This window comes from Colius striatus, chromosome 1 (genome assembly GCF_028858725.1).
Source record: "Colius striatus isolate bColStr4 chromosome 1, bColStr4.1.hap1, whole genome shotgun sequence".
Classification (NCBI taxonomy): Eukaryota; Metazoa; Chordata; class Aves; order Coliiformes; family Coliidae; genus Colius; species Colius striatus.
This window is the reverse complement of record NC_084759.1, coordinates 24,879,166-24,905,639: the sequence shown is the minus strand read 5'-3', so window position 1 is coordinate 24,905,639 and position 26,474 is coordinate 24,879,166. Positions and strand designations below refer to the sequence as shown.

Genomic DNA, 26,474 nt, shown 5'->3' with positions numbered 1-26,474 from the left:
TAAGTGTGTAGAAAATGGAATGTGTGCAAAACCCCCTTCACAGCAGACACTGAAGGAAGGTACAGGGATGGCTTTAGAGTGAGACATGAGTTCACTCAAGACCTGAGACATGACATCATTGTAAGTACCTTTTTGAAGATAAAACAATAACAAGAAGCTGAAATAAAATTGAATAAAATAGAGAAAACCACAGGGGAAAAAAACAAAACATCACCACAGTTTCTGGAAACGAGAGTCATACAGATTCAAATGGGACAGCAGTGTGGGTATTTGCATGTGCTCTTCTATCAGTTAGATGAAGCAAAGCATAGCTCCCACAAAGCTGCACTTCAGATAACGCTGCTACTTCATGCTTCAAAAGAGGCCCAGCAAAGAAAGGCCTGGGAGCCTCATATATAACCAGTTATCTATTTGAAATGATGCCAGCAATGCTGTGACCTGAATGATGTTAAAAAGAGGCAGGCTTTCTTACAGACTGTCTGATGGACCAAGACCACAGCAGTACAATCAAGGTAAGGGACAAGTTTTGTAGATCATGTAGGAAGTAACAGGCAAAAATTTTCTGTCTCTACCATTTCTAAGAGTTTCAGCATTGCAAGCAGGGCAACCTCATGACACTGCTAGTTCTGGCAGCCCTTGCCATTGAAGGACAAAGCACTCTCAGAGCAGGGAAGCTTTTTATTCCTCAAGTTCCATTCCCTCCTAAAAGCAGCATTTTATCTTACTCTCTCCATGTGTATGCCAACAGAAAGGGTTCCCAACAGACAGGCTTGACTGAGAAGTTTGTAAGTTTCAGGAACCGGGAAGCTAACACACATTAATGCACCTTTCTGTCCCCTGCTGCCTGCTATTTCTGGCTTTCAGAGCCATCCTCTGACTTCTGGTCCATAAGAAAGAAATTGGAAAAAATGACGCTTCAGAAAATTCTTCATCTGAGCTTTACCATTAAAGATTTTGTATGAAAAATAATTATTTTCTAGTCCCACTGTCTGATAAGAATCATAGAATCATAGAATGGTAGGGGTTGGAAGGGACCTTTAGAGATGATCTAGTCCAACCCCCCTGCAGAAGCAGGATCACCTAGATCAGGTCACATAGGAACATGTCCAGGCGGGTCTTGAAGACCTCCAAGGAAGGAGACTCCACAACCCCTCTGGGCAGCCTGTGCCACTGCTCCGTCACACTCACAGTGAAATAGGTTTTTCCTTATGTTTAAGTGGAACCTTTTGTGTTCCAGCTTCATCCCATTACCCCTTGTCCTGTTGCTTCTGTCTTGAGGAGAACTGTTTCTGCAGCTCTAGCTGTGAATACTTGAGGTTATTTGTAGAATAGACACCTGTACTTCACAGAGAAGAGCAAGAGGAGGAGAGGGGAGAGACAAGGTATGATCCATCACGAAAAAATTCTTGAAAAGAAAATGTGTTAAATTCTTACTTCCTATTCTTGTGTGGTATGTTTTACCCACCAGATAATACTCTGGCACTTTCCCAGAAATCTCTGTGGCACAGGGACAATCTCTGTCATTTGCCGTGCTGCACCTACCAAGAGTCCCAGAATTAGCAATTGACATTGCCAAGAGTCATCATAAGAAAAAGACATAAGGTAAATAAATGAAAAGCTGTTTAACAGGTTAAATAAGCTAAAGCCAAAGACATACAGCCAAAACCCCGTTTGTTAAATGCCTGAAGGCAAAAGACCCCCAAGGTTTAAGGAATCAGCCCTTCTCCCCTCTCTCAATAATAAAAGACTCAGAGAATAATGAGACACCATTGCTCTCCTGCTCCTGCTGAATAGAGTATGCTTCTCTCAGAGACTGTGGGGGCAGCAAGTAAACTACAGTGCAGCAAGGAAGGAACAACATTCACAACCCCTGTATGATCACAAATTCCAGCACTGCTGTTTGATTTGGTAGGATTACTTTCATTTCTTCCCCTCCTCATTCTTGCAAAGTCTAGAATGCTGTTACAAAATGGCAAACTCTAGTCTTGATCTGAAGTGAACTTGTCTTCTTGATTTGAAGATATGGGAGTTAGATTTGTCTTCAAACAATTCCATGGGATTCTTTAGTCTTTATGTGGAAGTATTCCAAATTTCCTCAGAAGAGGACGCCTGAACTTTGAGTGTGGTAGAATCCTGGCCGTGATAGGTTGGTTTAGTGAATACAGTGGTTTTGCCTGGGCCAGGTTTTTAGTAGCGGGAGATGCTATGGGGTGGCTTCTTTAAACAAAGATCTACCAGAAGCTTCCCCTGTAGCTGATAGGGCTAATGCCAGTCAATTCTAAGATGGACCCCGCACCTGACCCACATCTGGCCAATTAGTGACTGAGGTGACACCTCTGTGATTAATGTATTTGAGAAAGGGGAGAAGTTGCTGTGCAGATGTTAAACTAGATGATCTTTAAAGGTCCCTTCCAACCCCTACCATTCTATGATTCTACGTTTCACTTTTGCCTTCCAAAGCAACTATTATGTGTACTGAAGCCCTACTTCTCGGGAAGTGGCCAGATATCGCTGCTGATGGGAAGAATAACATCTTTATTTGTTTTGCTTTGCTTCTCACTCATGTGGTTTTGCTATTTCTTTATTAAACTGCTTTTATCTCAATCCATGAGGCTTCCATCTTATTTTTTCCCCTACCTGACTTTCTGAGGAGGTGGGTGATAGAGCAGCATGGTGGGCACCTGGCATCCAGCCAGGGTCAAACCACCATAAAAATTTTTAACATTTCTCTCCAATGACCACAGAAGTTTTGGTTTTGCAGTTGTTCAGTTGATGCTAATCTGTCTCTGTTCTTTTCTTCACATGCTCATTTTCTTGTTTTCTTGATCAAGAGTCTGCCTGTCATTCCTCAAAATTCAAACACTAATTGCTTGTCAAAGCCATGAAATTTCTGAGAAGTTTCCTTACAGTGCCTGTCCTCCAAATGGTGCCATGTGTTTATGCTGACTCAAAATTAAAACAGTCTTTGCCTTTGTAATTATAAACCACAGAAGAAGTTCCTCTCAAGTGGAAGTTCTGGAGTTGTTGGAGGAGCCTTTCTCTGGGCAGGTAGCTAACAGTGACAGGTAGTTGTCCCCTCACATGTCCCAGCTTCCATGCTAGGTTAATAAAGTTCCTTAGGAGGCTGACCATAAAGTCTTAATCTAGATTTCCTTCCTGCCCAGTAAGTTATGAAATACTGCTCAAATGCTGACCTCCTGGAAATGTCATAGCCCTTTATAGAGCAATAAATACTGGCAAACAAAAAAGCACACAACAGAAATCAAAGCATTATTTTTAACCAAAGCTCTCATTTAAGACAGCTCCATGTAGCTCAGTAGGAGGTAGTGGTCTTTCTATGAGTTATGATCATATAGGTGACTTCTTTGTATCTTTAACATCTTTGCTGCTCTTGCATTTAGTATGCCCAAGATCAGTTGATCTTCGTTGATGCTAAGGGGTAATCTGGGCTACTTCCTTGTTATTTCTGTAATTTATTATTAATTGTTATATTTTGAAGCAAAAAAACAGCCACTGTATTAACATTGTTTTCAAAGCAATAGCAAACTAAACGGAAAATAATATGCACAGTGTTCCCCTTGGAGAGATTCAGTACCGTTCTGGTTCTTCTATCTGAAGGGCAACAGCAAAACTGGAAGAAGTACAGAGATGAATGATAAGGACAATCAAAGGTAAGGAGCTACTAAATAGCAAATAGACAAGTGAGTAGACTGGCAGAGAGATAACTGAGAAGGTAGAAAGGTCTATAAAAATGGGTGACTAGAAAAGACTGAAATTGTTATTAGAAGCTGTCTCATCAGTACAAAAGCAAGAGAACAACATGAAACTAGCAGATTAACTAGATAAAAGCAAACAAAAGAGGTGAATTTTCATACTATATTCAGTCAAGCTGTGGAAATTTTCAGTGCAGGAAGTTCTGGATGCTGCAAGTTTACATAATTAAAAAAGTGACTGGACAAATTCATGAAAGAAAGCTTCAACCCAAGTAAAATGCTGATGTATTGTGTCGTGTGCAGTAGTACTAGATATAATAGTATACACTGTGTATTTTACACAGTATCCATTGTGTCCACCACAATTGTATTAAACAATTGCGTGATACAGTCGTAATATACACGGTAACAATGTCTCTGTCTCAGGAAGCTCTTGAATGGTTATTTGTTGGATATCTGCCACGAGAGCATTTGGAGGAAGCACTATGGTGATTGTACTGTCTTTATGGCCTTTATCAAGCATGCTAACCACTATGTTCCTGGAGATTGTGGCTGGCGCTGTTTTCTTCCTTTTTAAAAGGTTGGTTTTGGTTTTTTTCCCTACCTCAAGAGATAGTAGTTTTACTGAATTGAGTACCAGAAACTGCTCTCTGGAGTGAAACATCAAAGTGTTATCACCAACTAGAGGAGTATTACCATGCATTCCTGCCACCTTTGAAGTTTGTCTCCTGCTATGGGTACAGAATTGGCCAAAACCTTGCTCCACTCCAGTGGATGGTGTTTTTGTCAGTGGGTGGGAGAAAATGGACTAAAAAAGTGGGAGATGCTGGAATTTTATAGGGTCACGTCTATCACTGCCTTTTTATTCTGATTCTGTGATTTCCAGAAGCACCAGTCCTAGTAACAGACATTGTAGATTGTCTCGTGGTCTATGCCAAGAAGAATATAGCTAAACTGAGGCATCTGAGGCCAAATGTGCCACATATCAAGTGCTACCTCTGACAAACCACATAGTAACTTCTTTTGAAGGCTGAATCCAGGGCCTGCCCACCCAATTTCATATAAACATGAGGGAAAGATTATTTCTGATCATACCAAAATTTCTTCTTAAGGTAACTGTCTCATAGTAACAGTTGTAGAGATTGAGACTAGTAGCTAATATCCTAGTGAACATGAGATTTATGAGACAAGTATTTTGAAAAAGATAGTTGTATTTGTTTGGAGATGATATTGTAGCTCTAGCAAGCAGCAGCCTGCAGACTGTCTGGCCATAAGTCCATATCTATTTACAGCTGGATCAACAAGGAATAGGCTCCAGACTTGTGTCTGTAAAGTATGTTTGAGTTCACAGCTTCAGGTCCACAGCAGGAAACTTGATTGAATCCCAGAGCTCCTACGTTAGTCACAATCACACTCGCCAGTGGGGTTCACTGTGGTTCTAAAAAAAAAATCACAGAATGTCAGAAGCTATATCTCTTTTAATTTTTTTTTTCAGAAACTGAGAAGGAGGAAGAAAACAAAGCACTTGATGCACTGGCTGTTAGGAAAGCTATACCGTGGTGACTTCCAGAGATGAATGTAAATTAAAATGGGCACTTCTGGCTTCCTGATACCATCCTTTGATATATAAAATCACAGAAGGAAAATATTTCCTTACAATATTTATGTTTTGTTGCACCATACAACTAGAACAAAATTGTCAGTAGAATTTCTTCCATCTGCTCCATTTGCCTACAGGTACAAGGCACACACAAAAATAAATGTGGGGCCAAATTCTTTGTTGGCACAACTCCACAAAAGTCTTGGCCTTGTCCTTCTCTCTGAAGAATTGATTTTGAAAGATTCAGCGGCAAAACAAGAGAAAAATGGATTATTGCAGTACATGACTACCTTTTCTCATAGTTCATTCAGTCATATAAAATACAGATTTCTGAGGCAAATATCTTCAAGAACCAAATACACCAACAAAATACTGAAGCAGCAAGCCATGCTTATTTCTGTATGCAGTAAGGAAGGTGTGGCATTCACATCTGTAGCAGCTGCTGGATACGTTGTAAAAGCCTTTTAATATTTGGCCATCCATTTTTGCAGATTGCTGCTCTCTCCATCGAGAACACATTTGATCACTATCAATCAGTCTGTGAAGTGCCCTAGAATAGAAAGTGGACGAGTAGTTGCCTGATAAGGTCCCTCATATTTGATTTGAGAAGAGGAAAATGTGCCTTCTGTTGTCATTTGGGCTTGAAGTCTGTTGTGTTTGTCAACTATAGTATGAGAAGATATTCTTCTATTAAAACAATTTGAATGAGAGGTTCTCACTCTTACAGGAAAGGCTACAGAAAGCTGCACAGTTGAGGCATAAGCAGTTCTCAGGTCAGGGACAGGGGGAGGAACCACAAATGTCAAATACCACATGAGATACCTTAAGATTTGAGCATTCTGTGTAAAGTCAAGTTCAGTTGTACCCACATCAGGCAAAATATTTTCCATTCTGGTCAGCATTGTGTCACTTGAACAACTTAAAACAGATCACATGGCAAATCATACTGGTGTGCAAATGAGCTTTCCTGTATAAACACTCACCTGTATCATTGACCTACTATTATCAATTACAGTAAATATTAACAGTGTCTAAAGCATAAGGAAGCCTTGAGTCTGTAAGAGCCATTTGTTAAAAAGAGTAGACCATATGAATACTCCAGGAAAATCATTCTGTGTTCAGGAACTGGTTCCTGCATAAGAATATAACGCATATGTGAATGGTTTATGCTGAAAAGACAGTGCCATCTGACTGTGGCAATTCAGGAAACATGAAAACTATCCCAGGAATCATAATTCATAAGTCACTGCAACCCTAACAGAATTGGTGTCTCTTTAAAACTGTAAATAGGCAGTGAATTGTGCACAGCATTTGGCTTGTCATGACTCATGATTGACTCATAATTCTCTTGCAGATGCAGCTAGCGCTAGCTCCAGGAGAGGTGACTGGGGGTAAGAAATTAAGAACCTTGGCATGAGATCATAGGATTAGTAATGGATTTAAAAGCTAGGTAACAAATTGTGAAGGACTTGTAACACAGGTTCCAGTAGCAGTTAAAGATATGTTTTATATTGACATATTTGGAAATTTTGTGGAAATTAGGAGTCTAACTTGGTTGAACAAGCAGCTGCAAGAGTGACTTAAGGAGAAGACTTGAATGAGAGGGCAGAGTGTACCCTCAGCAAGTTCACTGATGACACCAAACTAGGAAGACTGGCTGCTTCACCAGAAGGCTGTGCTGCCATTCAGCAGGATCTCAGCTGGCTTGAGAGCTGGGCAGAGAGGAACCTCATGAGGTTCAACAAGGGCAAGTGCAGAGTCCTGCATCTGGGAAGGAACAACCCCTTGCACCAGTACAGGCTGGGGATTGACCTGCTGGAGAGCAGCTCTGCAGGGAGACACCTGGGAGCCCTGGTTGACAATAAACTGACCATGAGACAGCAGTGTGCCGTCGTGGCCAAGAAGGCCAATGGCATCCTGGGATGCATCAAGAAGAGTGTGGCCAGCAGGTCAAGGGAGGTTCTTCTGCCTCTCTACTGTGCCCTGGTGAGGCCTCATCTGGAGTCCTGTGTCCAGTTCTGGGCTCCCCAGCTCAAGAGGGACAGAGAACTTGTGGAGAGAGTCCAGCGCAGGGCCACCAAGGTGATCAGGGGATTGGAGCATCTTTTCTTATGAGAAAAGGCTATGGGACCTGAGACTGTTCATCCTAGAGAAGAGCAGACTGAGGAGAGACCTCATTAATACTTACAAATATTTAAAAAGTGAATGTCAAGAGGATGGAGCAACACTTTTTTTCTGTAGAGTCCAGTGACAGGACTAGGAGTAATGGACAAAAGCTGGAACACAAAAACTGTTTCACTTAAGCATAAGGAAAAACTTATTTCCTCTAAGGGTGATGAAGCCCTGGCACAGGCTGCCCAGGGAGGGTGTGGAGTCTCCTTCTCTGGAGGTTTTCAAAACCCACTTGGACACATTTCTATGTGATCTGATCTAGGTGGACCTACTTGAGCAGAGGGGTTTGACAGGATGATCATTAGAGGTCCCTTCCAACCCCCACCGTATGATTCTGTGATTCTGTGGTGTTAGCTGTTTCAACAGAGAAAAAGAAGTATTTCTAAGGAGTCTTTGATTCCCTCTCACAAATATAGATAATTCTTCCAAATTAGGAAGGAAGTAGCTCAAAAAAGAAGTCTGAGGAAACCTGCAATAATTTTTCTGTACCATTAATGCCTGTTTATCCAGCTACTTACGTAAGACCACATTTCCGTATTAAGAGGTAGCAATGATCACTCAGGGACATGGCCAAGATCGTGGTAAAGATCAAATAGCACCAAGGTAACAACAAGGGTCCATTTCAGAGACAGATGAGGAGGAAGAGGAAGTAATAGTTACTGGACTCTCTGTTCCATAACAACTATAAGGATGCAGACAGTTTGATCTTAACACTCTCTACCATTGTCACAGCGCTGTCTGCTGTCGTGTGGGTCATCTGGCACTGTTCAAGGAGTGGAGTCGTCAGGAACTGCTTCTGTAACAGAGATGCTGGTGTGATCCCCATCAGCTCGCACGTGCAGCAGCACATAGCTGGCCTGTATTAGACATGAGTTGTGATGATGTCAGACATCAGGGGGGAGAGAGGAAAATATCATTCAACTTCAGAAACTTCCTTGTCAAGTGAATGTAACCTTCAAGGCTCTGCTTCATGGCAAGGGTTCTGCAATGTGCAGCAATTTTGTGTGCTACTCGATAATGCATGTCAGAGACATTGTATTGGAAACCCCTTTTTAGGACACACCAGCTGTGTGACTGAGTAGCCTGAGAAGTTCACTGATTGCTACAAGCTTTCAAGAAACCAATCCACCAGGAGCAATTTATAGCCCAGTGCTCTCTTTGTTGCCAAGTTTTGCCCCTGATGAGATGCAGAATTGCTGAGGGCCTGCTTTTGAACCATGTTAGAGAGTAAAGCTTTGAAAAATCAATGTTTTATAAAATCCATTTAACTGATAACACTGCCCAGTCACTTTCCAAGCTTCCTTGACTGTCCCGCATCTCTCATTCTGATTTAAAATGAATTTTGCTCTTCAGAAGTACACAGTAATTCCCAGTAGTGATTGTTACTGATAGCTTCTAATAGATCTCAGCTGTGTTGCTACTGGATTTCTAATCAGCTTAGCAATGACAGAACTCCTGTCAGAGAATTGCACTAAGCTTATTTTATAGTCAAGACCAGAAAAAAAACCCCAAACCCCTTAAAATATTTCAATATACTTTATTAAAAATATACTTTATATCTACTTTTGTCAATATACTTTATTAACAGGACAAGGGGTAATGGGATGAAGCTGGAACACAAAATAAATATAAGGAAATATAAGGAAAAACTATTTCACTGTTCAGGTGAGGGAGCCCTGGCACAGGCTGCCCAGAGGGGTTGTGGAGTCTCCTTCCTTGGAGGTCTTCAAGACCCACCTGGACATGTTCCTGTGTGACCTGATCTAGGTGAACCTGCTTCTGCAGGGAGGTTGGACTAGATGATCTCTAAAGGTCCTTTCCAACCCCTACCATTTCATGATTCTATGATTACTGAAAAATAGGATAAAATAAAAAGAGGTGTCCACTTTTCACCCATGGAGTGTATCTTCTGCTAAGTTAACAGAAGGAATGACTGATGGCAATGAACAAGTTACAGTGAGGCAGGTTTACATCACAGTAGCTGTTCTGTTGGGAGAGCCTGTCAGAATGTTTTTACCTCACAGCAAACATGTACTAGCTTAGCCTGTACTCACCAAGGCACAAACCACTTGACACTTAACCAGAATTTAAAGAGCAGTCACTGAACAATGACTAGTACTTTGTAAAGTCACAGCTTCTTTTGCCTGTTAGGAAGCTGTTTGTGTTGCTGTGTTTGAAGTATCCTAGAGGTTACCATCAAAGTGGTCTCCTCAGGACTCCTGATGCTGCAAGTGGAAGTCAGAAGTAGTGTTTGCTTGCAGTTCTGTGTTCATATTTATCAGATTCAAATTCCTTTTCTGCCATGGTCACCGACTTCCTGGTGACCTTTAGCAAATCACTTTGGCTTCAATCCTCAGAGATAATTAGTCCCACACTTCCACTGAATTAATGATTAATCATCTTTGAGGATCTAGGATTAATCCTTCATTTCCTCAATTGAAGAACAGAGGCAGGAAGCAATAACAGTCCTCCTTACCCTTTTAGTCTATATTGCCTGTGGTCTTTTGGGGTATAAACCACAATTACTGCAGTGACCACAATCTAGTGTAGTGTTTTTGTGGGGTGTTTTGTTCCTCAAAGTGATAGCTCTGTGATGGGAGAGCATGCTATAATGGTTTGTAGAGATATGCAGTATTTTTCTCCTCTGATGACTTGCTTTGAAACTAAACCAACTCATTTAAAATTGGTTAAAAATGCCAACTACTGATTCTCACATTCACATGTTTATTCATCTGTTTGCCCCAGAAGGGCTATCTGCCACATTTGGTCAGCATTCGGTGAAGAATGGAGCTCTCTGTGACACCTATTTTGAATGTTTATGACTAAAATGATGAACTTAACATCTGCTGAACTGGATGTGTGGCTACACGGATATAATTTAACTTTATTTTCATTCAAGGCACAGTATAGCTACTTCAGACCATTTAACATTTGTAAATCAGTGAGAAAATTCATTTAAAACCTGACCTGAATGCACCTTTTCTGTCTGTAATCTCTGTAATGAGCCACAAAACTGCATTTCAACCTGACAAATTGGTTTCGTTCATGGTAATTACCTATACAGGGCTGAGGCACCTTCTGATTGGTTTTTATCTCTCTCAAAGAGCCGCTGACCTTTGGTGAAATAGAAGTTCTGAATGTGATGTAAAAGTCCTCATCTTGGAGAGGATAGTTTCTTCACAGTTCATTTCTAGTCCTCTGCTCACAGTAAACTTCATTCTCTTTTTCAGTTTCCTCTGCATGTTTCTTCGGTGATCTTGTGTTTAGACTGGAGGTGTTTGAAGGGTACCTGTGAAACCTCAAGAGATAATGATTGGGATGTTTACATCAGCCTTCCCTTTTTATCAGCAAAGTAAGTATATTCATTGTAAAACAGATATCTAAAGCCATCTGACCATCATGCATGCCCTCACAGTGCCTGTGTTTCATCACCGGTACTAATGGCAGACCTGGGTACTCTGAAGTAGGTGCCTAGTGTACAAGGTAAGTCAGACAAGAGTGACTTCACAACTTTGGGTTACAGAGACCAGCGTTTTTTTGTATCATCCAACACTGTTTTTATTGTCTCTAAACCCTCTCACAACTTCTGATGTTACGGTTTCACTGAGCTGCATTTTGAGTAGCCATGGTGTTGTAACTTCCCTAACCAAAGCTGGAAAGTTCTCACCCAAGGGAAGTGTTGGCAGCCTTCATTGGTGATGAGCCAATTCCTTCTTCAGTAGCCCACAACTATCTTTACTTCAGTGACAGGTTTCTCATCTCTATTAGAAAGATAGTTGATGAGAGTTGATACAGTGGACAGTAAAATGTTCCACATGTCTACAAGGTAGAAGAACCCTGTTTTTTTTCACTTGACATTGTAGAATTCAAAAAGAAGTATAGAAACGAGTCTATAATTTTTTTTTTGTCACTAGGTGGCTTGTTTTTGTTCCCAGCAGGTTAAAAATAAGATGTAGGTGTTGTAGTCTTGCCAAAGTCTTTTTTTTATCTGCTCAGTTGGAAGATATGTTAAATGATAAGAATAAAGGGAACGTATTAATTTGTTCTAACATTGTGTGAATATGATTAACTGTTTTTTCACATCTCACAAGCTGTTTCACATAACCATGGCAGTAAAGGCTTCACTTTTAAGAATACGTCTTGGACTGCCGAAATGTTGGAAAATATTTGATTAAACATCTCTAAAAGCCTTAAGGTTCTGTTTCTACTTACTCTGATTTGCCTACCATAGATTATCAGCTTTAATGCAAGTATTTTTTTCCACTTAGCAGTGAGCAATATAGCCAATAATATCTTGCAGAGAGCTCTGCACAAGCTTACCAGTGTAGTCGATAAGCTTTTCTGGCAAAGTCAATGCTATAGTGGTGTTCCAGTATATCTGGAAGCATGTCCAATCCTGGGGAAAGCAACAGATAAGTTTAAAGCTAAGCATGAAGTAGAGATTGACTCAACCTGAGTGCACAAAGTTGCAGAGTTATGCAGGGATGTAGACCACAATGCTGTGGAAGAGAAATAGTGAATTTCTGTCTCCCTGGCCTACTCTGAAGGTACTACAGTGACTTAACTTCTATTAGTGTCAAAGATAGACTACTAGAATACATTGATGATATGTTTTCTATTTGTTGTCTTTTGTTGATGAACTAGCATAGGGTTTTAAAACTTATGAAGACAGGTTGACAGAGGATGAACCTACAGCCTGCCAAGCCATATGCTTAATGTTTCAACCATCCAGTGCTCCAGATAGATCTTAATTTTAGTTTTCAGTGAGCCAATATAGGATTTGCCTTCACTGCACATGCAGTTTCAGAAGTTATTGCCTCTTAACAAAAACATTGGGGATTTAGAAGGCAAAATTAGATGCTTCTCCATTTAGAAAGGAATTTTCTGACTCAGGAAGATGAAATCAACATTGTTCCTGGATTGAAGGCACCCAATAAAAAAAGGAATATGCAATTTAGTTTATTCCTACACTTACAATGACTACAGTGAACAAGATGATTTTTCTCAGCAGACAACTCATTCTTGGATTAAAAAAACAACTAGAATAAATGCTCTTGAAGCTGTATGAAGGAGCTAAAATGATCTTGCATCCTTTGTGATTACCATCACACAGAACAAAATAGCTGGCATTTAAAGAAGCAGGTCATAGCAAACAATTCAGTTTAGGAAGTGTACACATATTGATTCTTTGAAAATAATAATTTGTCACTTTCTATAAGATAGCTGACTTCTTTTCTAACATAGCAACCTTAGTACTTTATTTTCTTCCTTTAAAAAAAAAATATAATTCATCAGTTCTTACAAAGCCCTGGAGACTCTTTGCACCAGCAGGACAATGAACAGCTTCTTGCTATAAAGTCCCCAATTCTATAATTAACCACTCACTGAGGATTGAACAGCAAAGTGCTGCTGCTCTACCTGCCATTACTATGGCTTCATTAATCTTGCAGAATACATCAGAGTACATTAGTCTGATGTATTGTCAAAAACAATTATAGTGCAGTCATACTCTGGAAAGCAGATATGTTAAAATGCTCAATTGATCCCTTCCCCATGCACATACAGTCAGATCTGCCTATTTTGTAACAGAAGCACTCTTTTTGTGTGTGTTTCAGTTCTGCAAGCACCTTTTATACATATTGAGGAGCTGTAAGCAAATTTTAGACAATTCCAGCTGGAAGATCTCAGGCTGATGGATCTTGAATGAATTCACAGCTTGACTTTCTATAGGCATTGAAGCAAACATAACAAGAAGAGAAGTTTTAGGAGGCAGGCAAAATTTCCATGGCTGCCAAAGCACATCTCTTATTGATAAATGGAATGTTTTCTGAATAAGATATAACAATCAGACCCCAGAATGCCTTTTCACTTGACTTTTCATTTTCAAACAATGCTCAAAAAGTAAGTTGCAGTTGTTTAACGTTACATTTTATTGTGTGGGAGCCTTGTTTCAGTGAGGATACTCTCTTGTTTCATTTCTTTATTAATTAATTCACATAACCTTATAATTTTCAATGTGTCATTAACTCAACCACAGATATATTTCAGTCCTTCTTGTTATGTTTACAGGTCCATTTAAACTTAAAGAAATATGGTAACATATGAAAGTTTGGCGTTATATCGAAAAGTGATGGTACAGTAATTTATCAGTCAGTTCCTGCCTTGTAAGAAGTCACATACTTAATAATTTCTCAGTGACAGTAAACATTATCAATTCAGGTGACATTTTACTGGGCATAAGCTCTTCAGACATATCACAAAGAGCCATTACTGGCTGACTTAATGCCTGTTAGCTGTAGAAGGTGTATACGGTATAGAAAGCACAATCTCTTTGCGCTTACACCTTAACTGCAGAGTACTTCTCTAAATTGCAATGGCAGGACAGTATTTCTGTGATAAATTCAGTGGGCTAGCAAGAGTTGAGAGAGGTGAAGATTTGCTCACCAGGGAAGCATACATATGTGCATACATAACTGCTGCTCACATCCATTTTGAATCCTGTTTCTCCTCAGTAGCTCCTTAAGCACAAGGCACATGTGCTCTGTAGCACGCTTTGTTTTCCATACACTCTTCTCAATATACCTAAAGTTGTGCCTCTGTGCAAGCCCAAAAGCCCATTTGTTTTGAGCTGCTTATCTGCTAGATGCCTAGTTGACCCTTAGGTTCAGCTGGGAACTGTAAATCAAGTCATTGTTTATATCCTTCACAGATACACTTCCATACTGGTGAGTGATGTTACTGGAGTCAGAAAGTAGAAATATACACCTGTATTGCACTTCATAAGCTACAATTAACGTGAACATTTGAGAGTGGTAGTTCCATAAAATTCACACTGTGAAAGTAATTATTTTCATACACTAACATTTTTGTTATGTAATCCTTGTTTTCCCCATAATATTGCATCAAGCTCAGTAAGATGTGTAATGTGAATATTGAAAATCATCTCTGTCACCTAAAGTCACGAATGCCTTGTACTTCTCCATAAAGTCCCAGAACTTGAGTAGCTTCACCCTAATTTTTTGCTGTGTGTTCAAATACAGGCCCCAGGGAGAATTCTGTGAAGTGTAGAGGCCTACCTGCAGAACATACACTTCTGGGATATCTGCCCTGAATACTGAAAATTTACTTTGGAGAAAATTTCTGCTGCAAAGAAGCAACGATTTAACTGCAGGAAGATATATCTGACTAATTAAACAAGAGTATCTAATTTGAAATGCTGAGCATATCCTAGTTCTGTGTAAAATGACCTCCTTGTAGAGAGAAGTCCTTAGACTAAAACATGTGGAACCCCATGCTGCCAGTTTTGTAGCATTCCCAGAAAGTAATTACTACACTTTGTGCTAGAAATTTTTTAATTACTCTTGCCTATTGTTTTTTTACACCAACTGTACAATTAATGCTGCAGAATACATACAGCAAAGCAGTCCTTTTTTTCTTATCTTTCATTTTTTTTTGTGTGTCAGGATTCATTCAGAGCTTAAATGGTACCAAGAATGCAAATACACTTTTAATTCTGGCTAGTTTTAGAGACATGAGCTTGTTTTAATTTTATGTTTCCAGTAAAGAGAACTGTGCTGTGCTATGCTTTGGGGTGGAGAAGTAGGAGGACACATTCGGATTCTTTGTAGACATTTATGTTAAATGGTAGACATATGAATTAATTGTATGCCTTTCAGCACGCTTGTTCTAGCTAGTTTATCACACCCACTATTCCACAATCCTACTTACCGTCATCCATCCTGCAGAGTTTGAATCTTCCCTAGGACATAAGAAGAGTGGCATCAAGAAGAGTGTGGCCAGCAGGTCAAGGGAGGTTCTTCTCCCCCTCTACACTGCCCTGGTCAGGCCTCATCTGAGTCCTGTGTCCAGTTCTGGGCTCCTCAGCTCAAGAGGGATAGAGAACTTCTGGAGAGAGTCCAGTACATGGCCACAGAGATGATCAGGGCATTGGAACACCTTTCATACGAGGAAAGGCTGTGGAAACTGGGGCTGTTTAGTTTGGAGAAGAGGAGACTGAGGGGAGATCTTATTAACATTTACAAATATCTAAATGGTGGGTGTCAGGAGGTTGGGACATCCCTTTTTTCTATTGTAGCCAGCAACAGGACAAGGGGTAATGGGATGAAGCTGGAACACAAAAAATTCCACTTAAATATAAGAAAAAACTATTTGACTGTTCAGGTGAGGGAGCCCTGGCACAGGCTGCCCAGAGGGGTTGTGGAGTCTCCTTCCTTGGAGGTCTTGAAGACCTGCCTGGACGTGTTCCTATGGGACCTGATCTAGGTGAACCTGCTTCTGCAGGGATGTCCTAGTTTAGGCCCATCAGGGAACAAAAGACCACGATTAGCCTCAAGTACCAAAGAGGCTGAGAATTGCTCAAGGGCAGGGAGATCTTAATTGCCACTTAAGGTTCAGGACAAAACAGACCAGGCTACTCAGCTTGGGAAAGAAAACAGAAAATAATTTAATGTAACATCAACTAAAACACAACTCCAAAATCCCAAAACATAACCGAAATAAAACAACACAGAGCAGTACAGCAATGAAGAGCCCGACCGGCCTTTTTAAGAACACCTTCTTGTCACACCTCCCCTCTTCCCGGGCTCAGAGCCCTGATCCTGGTGTTTTTACCTCCTCTCCCCCTGAACAGTTTAGGGGGGCAGGGAGTGGGGGTTTCAGTCAATCTATTCCCAATAGCTTCTGCTGTTTGTCCCTCCTCAGGACGGGGGAACTCCACACCAGTCCTCCCTGCGAGTCCGTGGGGTAACTCACACGCATGGCAGCCCTGCACGGGCTGCTCCGACGTGCACCCATTCCAAAGGCTGCAGCTCCTCTCTGCCTCTCGTGTGGGGCTGCTCTGCAGCGTGCAGGCTCTCCAGCACGGCCTGGGCCATGGCCGTCGCCCCACACAGTCCCTCACCCGTCCAGGCTCACTCACATGATGCTGCTGGTAACTCTCGGTCCTGCCATGGATCTCCATAGGTTGCAGGGGCACAGCTTGCGTTCTCGCCACGGCTTGCAGAGGGGTCTCTGGTCTATTGCTTCTCCTTCCTTGCTCCTTCTCTGGCTGTAGTGTCCACATGGTCACCTCCATCTTGTATCGCTCTTACACCACCTGCCAGCACTTCAAATTCCCATCCCCTAAATAGTGATGGCAGAGGTGCCAGATTGGCCCAGCTGGGCAGGAGGTGGTTCTGAAGCCAGGAGCCAGGAGGAGAGTCCACAAACTCTTTACCGGGTCTTCACTGCAACCCTCTCCCCCTGTTACCAAGCAAAAGCTGCTCCTTGCTAAACCAGGACAAGGGGGGTTGGAATAGACGATCTCTAAAGGTCCCTTCCAACCCTACCATTCTATGATTCTAAGATAAATGAAAGAAAGTGATACAAGAAATGTATCCCACCAGTAGTCCGTTGACTAGCATCTTATCTCCAGCAGTACCCTAAGTAGGTACCTAGAGAGGAACATAAAATTAGGAAAACTAGACATAATTTCCTCTAATGCTCTCTCAATTGCTAACTATTTTCAGGTCAAAGGCCTTCCAAGCAAGATGTTGTTGATATTGATTTAGAAACAGAAATATTTAAACTTGGAAACTTTTAGCATCCACATTTTCTGTCAACTATCGTTTGCGTGGGAGACCAAGTTCTCTGCTTTGCCTTTTGTCTGGCTCCTACTAGCTTCATTTTCTGCTCCATCAATCCTGCATTGCAAAAAAAGATTTAACTATTGATCCTCATCCATTCTCTCCATGAACAGATAATTTTATACGCTCTCTCATTTTAAGCCTGGAGAGTCTTACCTGCTTTGTATAAAAGCCATTTCATACCTTTGAATTTCCTACTGTTTTCTGTCTCCTCTGCTGAAACCTTTTGGCAATGAGGAGAGCAGAGCTGCACACAGTTTTTGTGGTACAGATAAACTGTGGATTTGTATACTAACCTGAGGATGCCCACTGCTTCTTTCCTGATTTCCTTGTTTACCTTACCACAGCTGAGTACTATGATGGGACTGTAGTTTTCATAGGACTATTATAATCCCAGGAGCTCACTCCTGAATGGGAATGAGCAGCTGAGAAGCCATCAGTTCAAATGTCAAGTTTGGATAGAATTCTTTTGGAAGTACATCCCTTTTTATTTACCCACAGCAAATTTCATCTGTCATTATATCCTACCAGTCACTCACTCTTGTAGAATGTCTGTGTTTCCTCATTGTTGACTTCATCCTTACAACCTTAGTTTCATCAGAAATATCACAACAGCATGTTACCAATCTCTTCCTCCAGCTCCTTCACAAATTACGTCATATAGCAAGAAGATCCCACACACCTCCATCCAGTCTAAGAACTGAACCATTGCTCCTCATTTTTTTTTCCTATGTCTTTAGTAGTCTGTAAAAGCACTGTTCCGCTTGCTCCATGGCTGCTTAGTTTCCCAAATGATCTTTGGTAATGGGCTTTGTCAAAAGTCTTTTGGAAATCCAAGTAGATAGAATGATATTGATCACGTCCTTCCATATTCTTGTTCAACTCCTCAAAGAACTTATTCAGAAAAGCAGAATTTCTCTTCACCTTGCTGATCCTTCTCAAATAGACCATTTTAATTGAAATGTACACTAATTCTAATCTTCATTATACTTTCAATTAATTTGCTGCCCTGCCAGCATTGCAACCTCCACCTATATCAAACAGCATAATTCCCCCGTGAGGTGCCCCACACAGCCTCTGCTCAGTGGGTGGCATAACAGTATGAGGTGCAACAAGTGAGACCTACACCCAGGGGAGCTGTGGCAGCTTGTGGAGGGACCTTTCTTGGCCTGCATGAGATGTGGTTTATCTGTTGTATTACTGATATTGAGGCCAAATATATTGCAGACGGGTTATGTGTCATTAACTCACCAGTAAACTGCCTCTACCCTTGTTTGGCTTAAATTATGAGAACCGAAGAGTTTTCCCCTGCTGCATTATTGGACAATGCATGGTAGCACAAGAGGAATTTTTCCACTGGAAAACACTGCTTTGTTGACAAGACCTGATATTTTCAACTATCTAGTGGCTAATTTCCAGTGTGTATGAAATGAATGAAACTTGCTTCATCAGACATTGGTGAAGAACCTGTAGAGTGAATGAGGTTTAAAAAAAAACCAAACAACTTCAAATTTTGTCTACAAATATGTTTTCAGCTGTTTTGTAAACAGAAGTGTTTGATCCCTGTTTGTTGGGTCTTGATATGTCCATTGAAACACATTGCAAAGGTATCCTGGTCTAGTACATCTCGCAGCAAGTCTGACTGACTCCTGAAAGCTAACATGGTAACTCAGCAGATGAGCAGTGATGGCTGCAGAGTCTGATTGAAGCAGGAGGGATTTTTGACATCATGAAAATTTTTGCTTTCTGAAATGGATGAGCAGGGAAATGGAGACTGCAGAAATTATGCTTTGGCAAAGGCTTTCAGTTCATGCAGTGTACCCAACGCTTCTCTAAGTTCAATGACATTTCTGCGTTTCTTTTCCATTTATGTAAACATATTCATGCCTGAGATCCAAACTGAGATCCAAGCTGGATTGTGAAATATTTAAAAAATCCTTTGAAGAAGACTTGCTTTTATTGCTATTTCATAGAACTTGCTTCAGTTAAGTATTATCCATTTCTTTTAAGAAAGACTGAGATTAGAAGTTGCAAGCCACATGCTTGAAAACACAATGCTGAGTCCTGTAAAATAAAACTAAAGAATTTTTTCCTCCCTTTGAATAATGCAGTCAGGCTTGAAAGGCAGTATCCAATGCCATATTAACTTTTCTTTCAGGGAGACATTCCCTAGTTTAGGTAGTCTTCCATCAAAATCTTTGTATTTAAATCAAAGTAAAACGATGCTGCTGCACTCAGCTACCTCACAGGGCATGGCATCTTGCAGTGAGGAAAATGCCTCTGAGATGACAAAACACCTTAAAGTATTTATTTTCACTGCCAACTTAGGTAGGACAGAATTTACTGTAGCAAATGTGAGACCTTGGAAGTGATGTGGTTAGTTAAGTCTGTGCTTCTGCAGAAAACAAAGCCCTCTGTGATTTTCACACTTTTTCAGACACTTAATAGCAACTTCAGAAAATATTCCTTCTGAATAAAAGTCGAGGTGTGTATTATGCTGTGATACAGCCATGCTCTGAAGTTGCATGCTGCTAGCTGGGAAGCTAAGTGCTTTCAGTGGCCTGGAGTAGCATTAGCTATAGCACTGCTAAGCAATCCATACCAGAAGGCTCAGCTCCCTTTATGAAGTGTTTAATATCATGATTAAGGCTGATTTCTCAGGAATGTTTTCTATTGTACTTCTTCCTCACTGTCCTTATCTTCAGGTCTAGACTAAGGAGATGTATAGAAGAACTGAGATTAAAGAAAATATACAGCAACAGAACAAAACAAAAAGAGATAATCAGCTAAGGCTTTTAAGGAAAAGGTACAAGCAGGAAAGATGGTAGAAATGAAAGCAACCAAAGGATAAATAATTAAAAAAATACAACACATTTTAATGCAGGCCACTTCCTGCCTGAAAAAAGGCTACTAGAAAGGAAAACATCTAGAAATCAGTGAGGGAACACAAGAAGACTTTTATCTGGCTCTGAAAAGATTATATTGGTAATGAGAAAGAAAAAGAAGAGCATTTAGGAAGTAAAGGAGATCTAATAAAAGACCTGTTAATTGCTAAACCAGACATGGTCTCCCAGAAAATAGAAACATAAAAAAGTCAGTGGATTCAGCTCCTGTGGGGACTGCAGTATTTATGCAGAAAATTAAGAATTTAATTAGGAGCAGCCACGTTGCTAGTTCCTGCAGAGCCTGAGACAGGTTAGTTGATGCCTGGGAGAAGCCTTCAGTCCCAGGTAGCTTTAGTGAAGTTCCCAGAGCTAGATATGCTTCCCAGCCAAAGACTGGCTTCACATTTTGCAAGAGACTTCCAACAGTTATTTAAGGTTTGAACCAGAAACAAGTGGATGAAGAGCAATGAAGCAAATGCTGTCACTCTATGTATCCTGTTTGAAGAGGAGGTCTCTTATGGGGATTGTCGGTTGATGATGTTGTCCTCGAGGCGCAGTAAACTCCCTAGCAAGGCAGCTCATGCTCTGAGATATATGAGAACAAGAAGAGAACAATCTAATGTAGTTGGGTTTCTCTGGAAGAGAGGGATTGTCCTGGTAGTTACATTTGAATGAGGATAAGCTCCCATCCCTTATCATGCAATAGGCAAAATGCTAAGGGAGAAAAAACCCAGAGATCTGTGAAAAGAAAGCAAGAGCTGCAGAGTACTGTAGAATTTCTCCCTCTAATGCAGCAATCTGTAACTCTCCCAGCTGTATCTCTTCCACAGTATGTCATGACTCCATGAACACACAACCCAAGCTCTCCTGTTGCTTCTAGTTCTTGGCTCTGCCCCAAACAGGCAAATGAGGGAGAAGAAAAGCAGAGGATGTAACAGCAGCAGATCTTCTACAGATGTAACATGACATTGGCACAGACTGTGCAGGGAGGTTGTGGAGACTCCTTCTCTCGAGGTCTTCAAAACCTGCTGGACATGTTCCTGTGTGACCTGATCAAGGTGGACCTGCTTTTACAGGAGTGTTGGACTAGATGATCTCTAAAGGTCTCTTCCAACCCCTACAATTTTGTGATTCTGTGATAGGTCTGACAATAAACACAAGTATAATTATATTTTAGTAATACACTAGGTAGAGTCACTTATGAAGTATTACTCTCATAATTGTTTTGATAATAACTTTGATTGGGATGAAAACTCCCTGAATTGTAAACAATGGGTAATGCTGAACATTAATGTATCAAGTTGGTGCTTTGTGGCTTACCGATGAGACTGGTGTTACATGCAGGCTTATTTAATATCTTATTTAATGATCCAGATGAAGGAGTAAACAAGATATTAAAAGAAAATCCAAGGGTGAGCTGAATTGGGACAAGGTGAGCACAGTGGAAGTGAAGAACTAAGGAAACGATGCTAAGGGAAAAGGTGACTTTGAGGTTACTGGAGTCGACCAGGGTTCAGTTTTCTGGCCACCATGCACAACTCCCCATCCAGGTTGACTGATTTCAGACACATGCAGATTCTCTAGAGGATAGGGGTAATGGTTTCTCTGTACCTCGTATATCCATGGTTTACACCACTGACAACTGCACTTATTCCTCCAGTTCTGCTTAATTTGAAACAGACCAAATATTGAGTGTAACACAGAGAGGGCCCCAGGCAATATCTTTTGTGGCCTTACAGTACCACAGGTAAATAAATAACAATGATTCATGAAAAAATGTGGGAAGAACAAAACAAAATAAAGTTCCAACTGGAAAAAGGTAAGACACAACATGTAGGAAAGCTCAACTGAGGCAGAGATTCCCAGTAGGCACATGAAACCAGGGCAATCGTGTAACAACGTTTAGTGTGATGAGGAGCAAAAAACCTATTAAATGTGAGGTTGTCACATTATATAGCAAATTTGGGGCTGTTTATGCAGAGGCATCTCCTTGTGAAGCAGGAATCCAGCAAATGCTCTCCATGCCTGTGGGATGACAGGAACTGTAACACTGTGTGGGATGCTGAGCAACTTCGCAGAAGTGATTGACACATTCAGAGAAGAACAACAGAAGCGATTGGGAGGATGGAGGAGTTTAGTGACATAAGCACAAGCACACAAATATATAGAAGTGAGAATGAAAGTGAAATGAACTCATTTGGTGTTGTCAACAAACATTTGCAGAATGTCAGACAAATCTGTGTTCCGTACATATGTTAGGAAAACCATCACTGGGAGACTTCTTTTGGTCCATAGTTTTGTGAAAACGTAGCCTTGACAAGTCCAAAAACCCCTTCACTGGAAGTGTTTCTTTAATGTCTTTAATCCAACTTTACCACTGGACTTTTCAAGGGAGCAAAAGAATCTTTAAATAATAAGGATGATATAGTAGTTAAAATATTGTAATTCAACCCTGCAGAATCCAGAAAACCAGGATGCAGTGGTACAGAGGGTTTTATGAAAATGCAAGCCATGAGAGAAAACTGAAATAACTTAGAAAATAATGGTTTCAGAATGCATATTATAGACTAACTCCAGTACTGTTTTAAAAGAAAGAAAGATTTCTCTCTGACTTGATGCCGTCCCACAAAGCCTCCCTTCTAGGAATCCATTTAAGTCATCAAATGTATTAATGTGCATTAAAGACCATTTGGCAATTATTTCATTTCAGAGAAGGAAAATCATGCCATGAAACAAAATCCTTGCTGCTGTATACTTATGACCTATTAAAATTCATGGACATCCTGTACAAAAGGAAATTGCTTTTGAAGTGATTACTTAACAATTCCTTCACTGGATTTTAGCTGAGAGAAAGAAATTACTCAGAGTTTTACTTCCAGATTATGGATACAGATGTTTCATAGAAATCACTGAAACTGTTTAGCTCTTGTATTAACAGCTGTGTCCAGTGGCAAAGCCTCAAAAAGTCTAGTGTTCTGAAGGAACCATGATTATTGCTTTCTCAAGTGTTAGTTTATGGTAAGCATATGCTAATACTTTAACTACAAGCTGTTAATCATTTGATCATACTGTACTGTATCAGGATTTTTTGCAAAACTTCTGTGAAGGTTCATGTTATGTAGCACCCAATTATTGTTAAAGTAAGTAATAATGTTTTTAATTGCAAAATCCTGTTTACACTTACTGCGGTATTGACATTATATTTCTTTATGCTGAGAGTTCCTTGATAGGAGTCCAACTGAGATGATTCTTTCTCAGAGTTTCAGGTGAAAAAAAATAAGCAGAAAAAGATATATTCCTTTTTCCCAAGTCCCCTTTCCACTAAGATTGTTGTTGTTTATTTCTGCCTTCATGTGCCAAGTCATGAATTTTTGGATAATCCTTTTGAGATTCTTGTGAAAAATTGTACAGGTAAGTTATAAGGCCTAAACATTGAGACAGCACGTTTGGACTTACTATGGTCTTGCTAGAATTAGGCAAATTCACTCCCTGAAGCCTTTCTGTGCTATGCAAGCACCCATGTGCTGACATTAATGACTATGGGGCATTTGTTAGAGAAAGTCAGGGCCTCTGCCGTGGGCAAAAAGTGCTGAGTTGTATTTGTTTGGCAAGTCCTTCTTCTCTCTCCACATCTGAGCTCATAGGTGTGAATTGTGTGAGAAAGCAATTGCTCCCCTGCATGCTAGCACAGGTTGTTCAACACTTAGGACAAGGAAGGAAAGGATTTTCTATCCACACTACTCCTAGTCTGAGAAGTAATTTGCCAGTTTCTGAGAATCTCAAGTTTAATCATACCTCATTCATAGTGCTTGTGTATAGAAAAAGGTCCCTGTATATACTCAGGGCTGAGTAGCAGACACCCTGGAAATCTAGCTAATAATGATTAGCACAGAATTGAAGAAATTAACTAATCCCAGTGAATGGTGACAGAACATCTAAAATCATAGAATTATTTCAGTTGGAAAAGAACTTTAATATCATGTCCAACCACTAACCTCACACTGGCAAGCACATCACTAAAGCATGTCCCTCAGCACCTCATCTACATGGCTTTTAAATATCTCCAGGGATGGTGACTCCACCACCTCCCTGGGCAGCCAGCCTGTGCCAGTGTCTAACAACTTTCTTACTGAAGAAGTTTTTCCTAATCTCCAAGTTAAACCTCCCCTAGTGCCATTTCCTCTTGTCCTTTCATTCATTACTTGGGAGGAGAGACTGTCTCCTACCTCACTACAACCTCTTTTTGAGTAACTGTAGAGAGTGATCGTTTCTCCCATTAGCCTCCTCTTCACCAGGCCAAACAATCCCAATTCTTTCAGCTGCTCCTCATAAGACTTGTACTTCAGACTCTTCACCAGCTTCGTTGTCCATCTCTGGACACACTCCAGCACCTCATTGCCTCTCTTCTAGTGAGGGGCCCAAAAATAAACACAATATTCAAGGTACAACCTCACCAGCACCAAGTACAAGGAGGCAATCACTTCCCTGGTTCTGTTGATCACACTGTTTCGAATACAAGCTGGGGTGCCATTGGCCTTGGCCACCTGGGCACACTGCTGGCTCATATTCAGGCATCTGTCAACCAAAATCTCCAAGTCCTTTTCCTCTGGGCAGCTTTCCAACCACTCTGTCTGTAGCGTATCCACTCAGCACTTATGTTGTGGTTTGGCCCAGCTAGCACAGAAGCACCACGACAGTCTCTTGCTCGGTGCCCCCATTCACCCCCACTCTCGTTAGGATGGCGGAGGACCCAGTGAAATGGGAGTAAAAAGATAAGCAAGATTGTTGTGGATTGAGACAAGGGCAGGGAGGGCTCGCTGCCAATTACAGTTCTGGATAAAACAGACTCCAGTACTCAGAGAGGAAAGTAGGAAAGTTTATTCTACAAGAAACAGAACGGAATGAAAGCAAAAAAAAGGAGTAGGATGATGAGAAAATTACAACCAGCACTTTAAGATCTCCCTCCCCCATCCCTCCTTTCTTCCCGCGCCCAGCTCACTGCTCCCGATATCTCTACCTCCTCCCCCCTCAACGGCTCAGGGGGGCAGGGAGTGGGGGATGTGGTCAGTCTCTCACAGATGGGCTTTGCCGCTTCTGTCTTCTCAGATGAGGATGACTCCTGGCATTCTTCCGCTGCTCCAACACGGGGTTCCTCCCCCGGAACACAGTCCTTAACAAACTTCTCTGGTGTGGGTTGTTCCCAGCAGCTGCGGCTTCTGCCGATACAGGGTCCCTCACACGGGACACAGTCCTTGGTGAATATCTCTGGCTTGGATTCTTCACCATGATTGCGGTTTCTGCAGTTGCAGGGTCTGTGAGCCCTTGTCTCAATCTACAAGATCCTTGGTTATCTTTTACTACTCCCATCTCACTGGAGTGTCTGTCATCCTAAGGAAGGTGGGGATGTATGGGAGAAGTGAGCAAGAGACAGCGTGGTGCTTCATTATCAGCTAGGTCTGAACCATGACAACCACTTTGAAGCATCGTGTCATGGTTTAACCCCAGCCAACAACTAAGAACCACACAGCTACCCTTTGAGCTCCCTCCCTAGTGGAATGGAGAGGAGAAGAGGGAAAAAAGTAAAACTTGTGTGTTGAGAGAATAGCTTAATAACTAAAATGAATTAAAACATAATAATAGCAACAACCAAAATGCATAGTAATAATTGTAATGAAAAGGAAAATATATTAAAAAAAAGGGAAAAATAAACCCAAACCAAAACCCAACAAGTGATATCCAGTGCAACTGCTCACCACCCAGAGACCAATGCCCAAGCAGCAATCTGCCTCTCCCTGCCGACTTCCCTCAGTTTATATACTGAGTATGACGTCATATGGTATGGATCTGCTCCTCCACTAGTTTGAGTCAGCTGTCCTGGCCATACTCCTTCCTAGATTATTGTGCACCTCAAAAAGAAATTGATCTTCATCATACTCAGCAAACATATTGACCAAAATGGTGTTTACAGTGTTTGTCTATTTAACTGTAGAGCTTTTCACATTATGTGCTCACCAGATAGGCTCACTGAATTTGCTAGGGCTCAGGATATGTTTGGAGACCATTACTGTTACAATACAAAACTTAGGTGCTGTATATTGATATCCGGATAAGAAGTATGCAAGTAAAGAATACAATATGTCAGCTGTGATTTTTGTTACACATCAGCTCCACTTAAAATTTGCCACAGACAAACAGAATGAGCAGAATCTGCCTGTGAGAAGTACTTGTTCCCTACCCTGTTGATCTAAAGCAGATGTTATCTATTATCAGCAGAAGGCCCGTGTTGCGTGCTAAGCAAAGTTGGTAATACTCCATAAAGAGCATTGGTAAAGGTACAATTGAGAGGGAATAGGAACATATTATTTACCACTGTCAACTTATCCTATTGTTTCACTGCAGTTTTTATTTCATGGGTCTTCTAAGCTCAGTAGATCAGGGGAAGGTGAGGTCACACCTAGTC

The 26,474-nt window shown here is 41.0% G+C and overlaps 1 protein-coding gene across 1 annotated transcript in view; it reads right to left on the bottom strand.

Moving 5' to 3' along the window:
- The window catches only part of RFXAP (regulatory factor X associated protein), a 36,368-nt gene extending 21,149 nt beyond the window's left edge, over nt 1-15,219 (bottom strand). The window contains exons 1-2 of the mRNA XM_061994329.1: nt 15,214-15,219; nt 11,806-11,881 (exon numbers count right to left, since the gene is read on the bottom strand). Of these exons, the coding sequence (XP_061850313.1) occupies nt 11,806-11,881; nt 15,214-15,219 (82 nt within the window). The remainder of the gene's footprint in view (nt 1-11,805; nt 11,882-15,213) is intronic.
- Between the last annotated feature and the right edge of the window lie 11,255 nt (nt 15,220-26,474).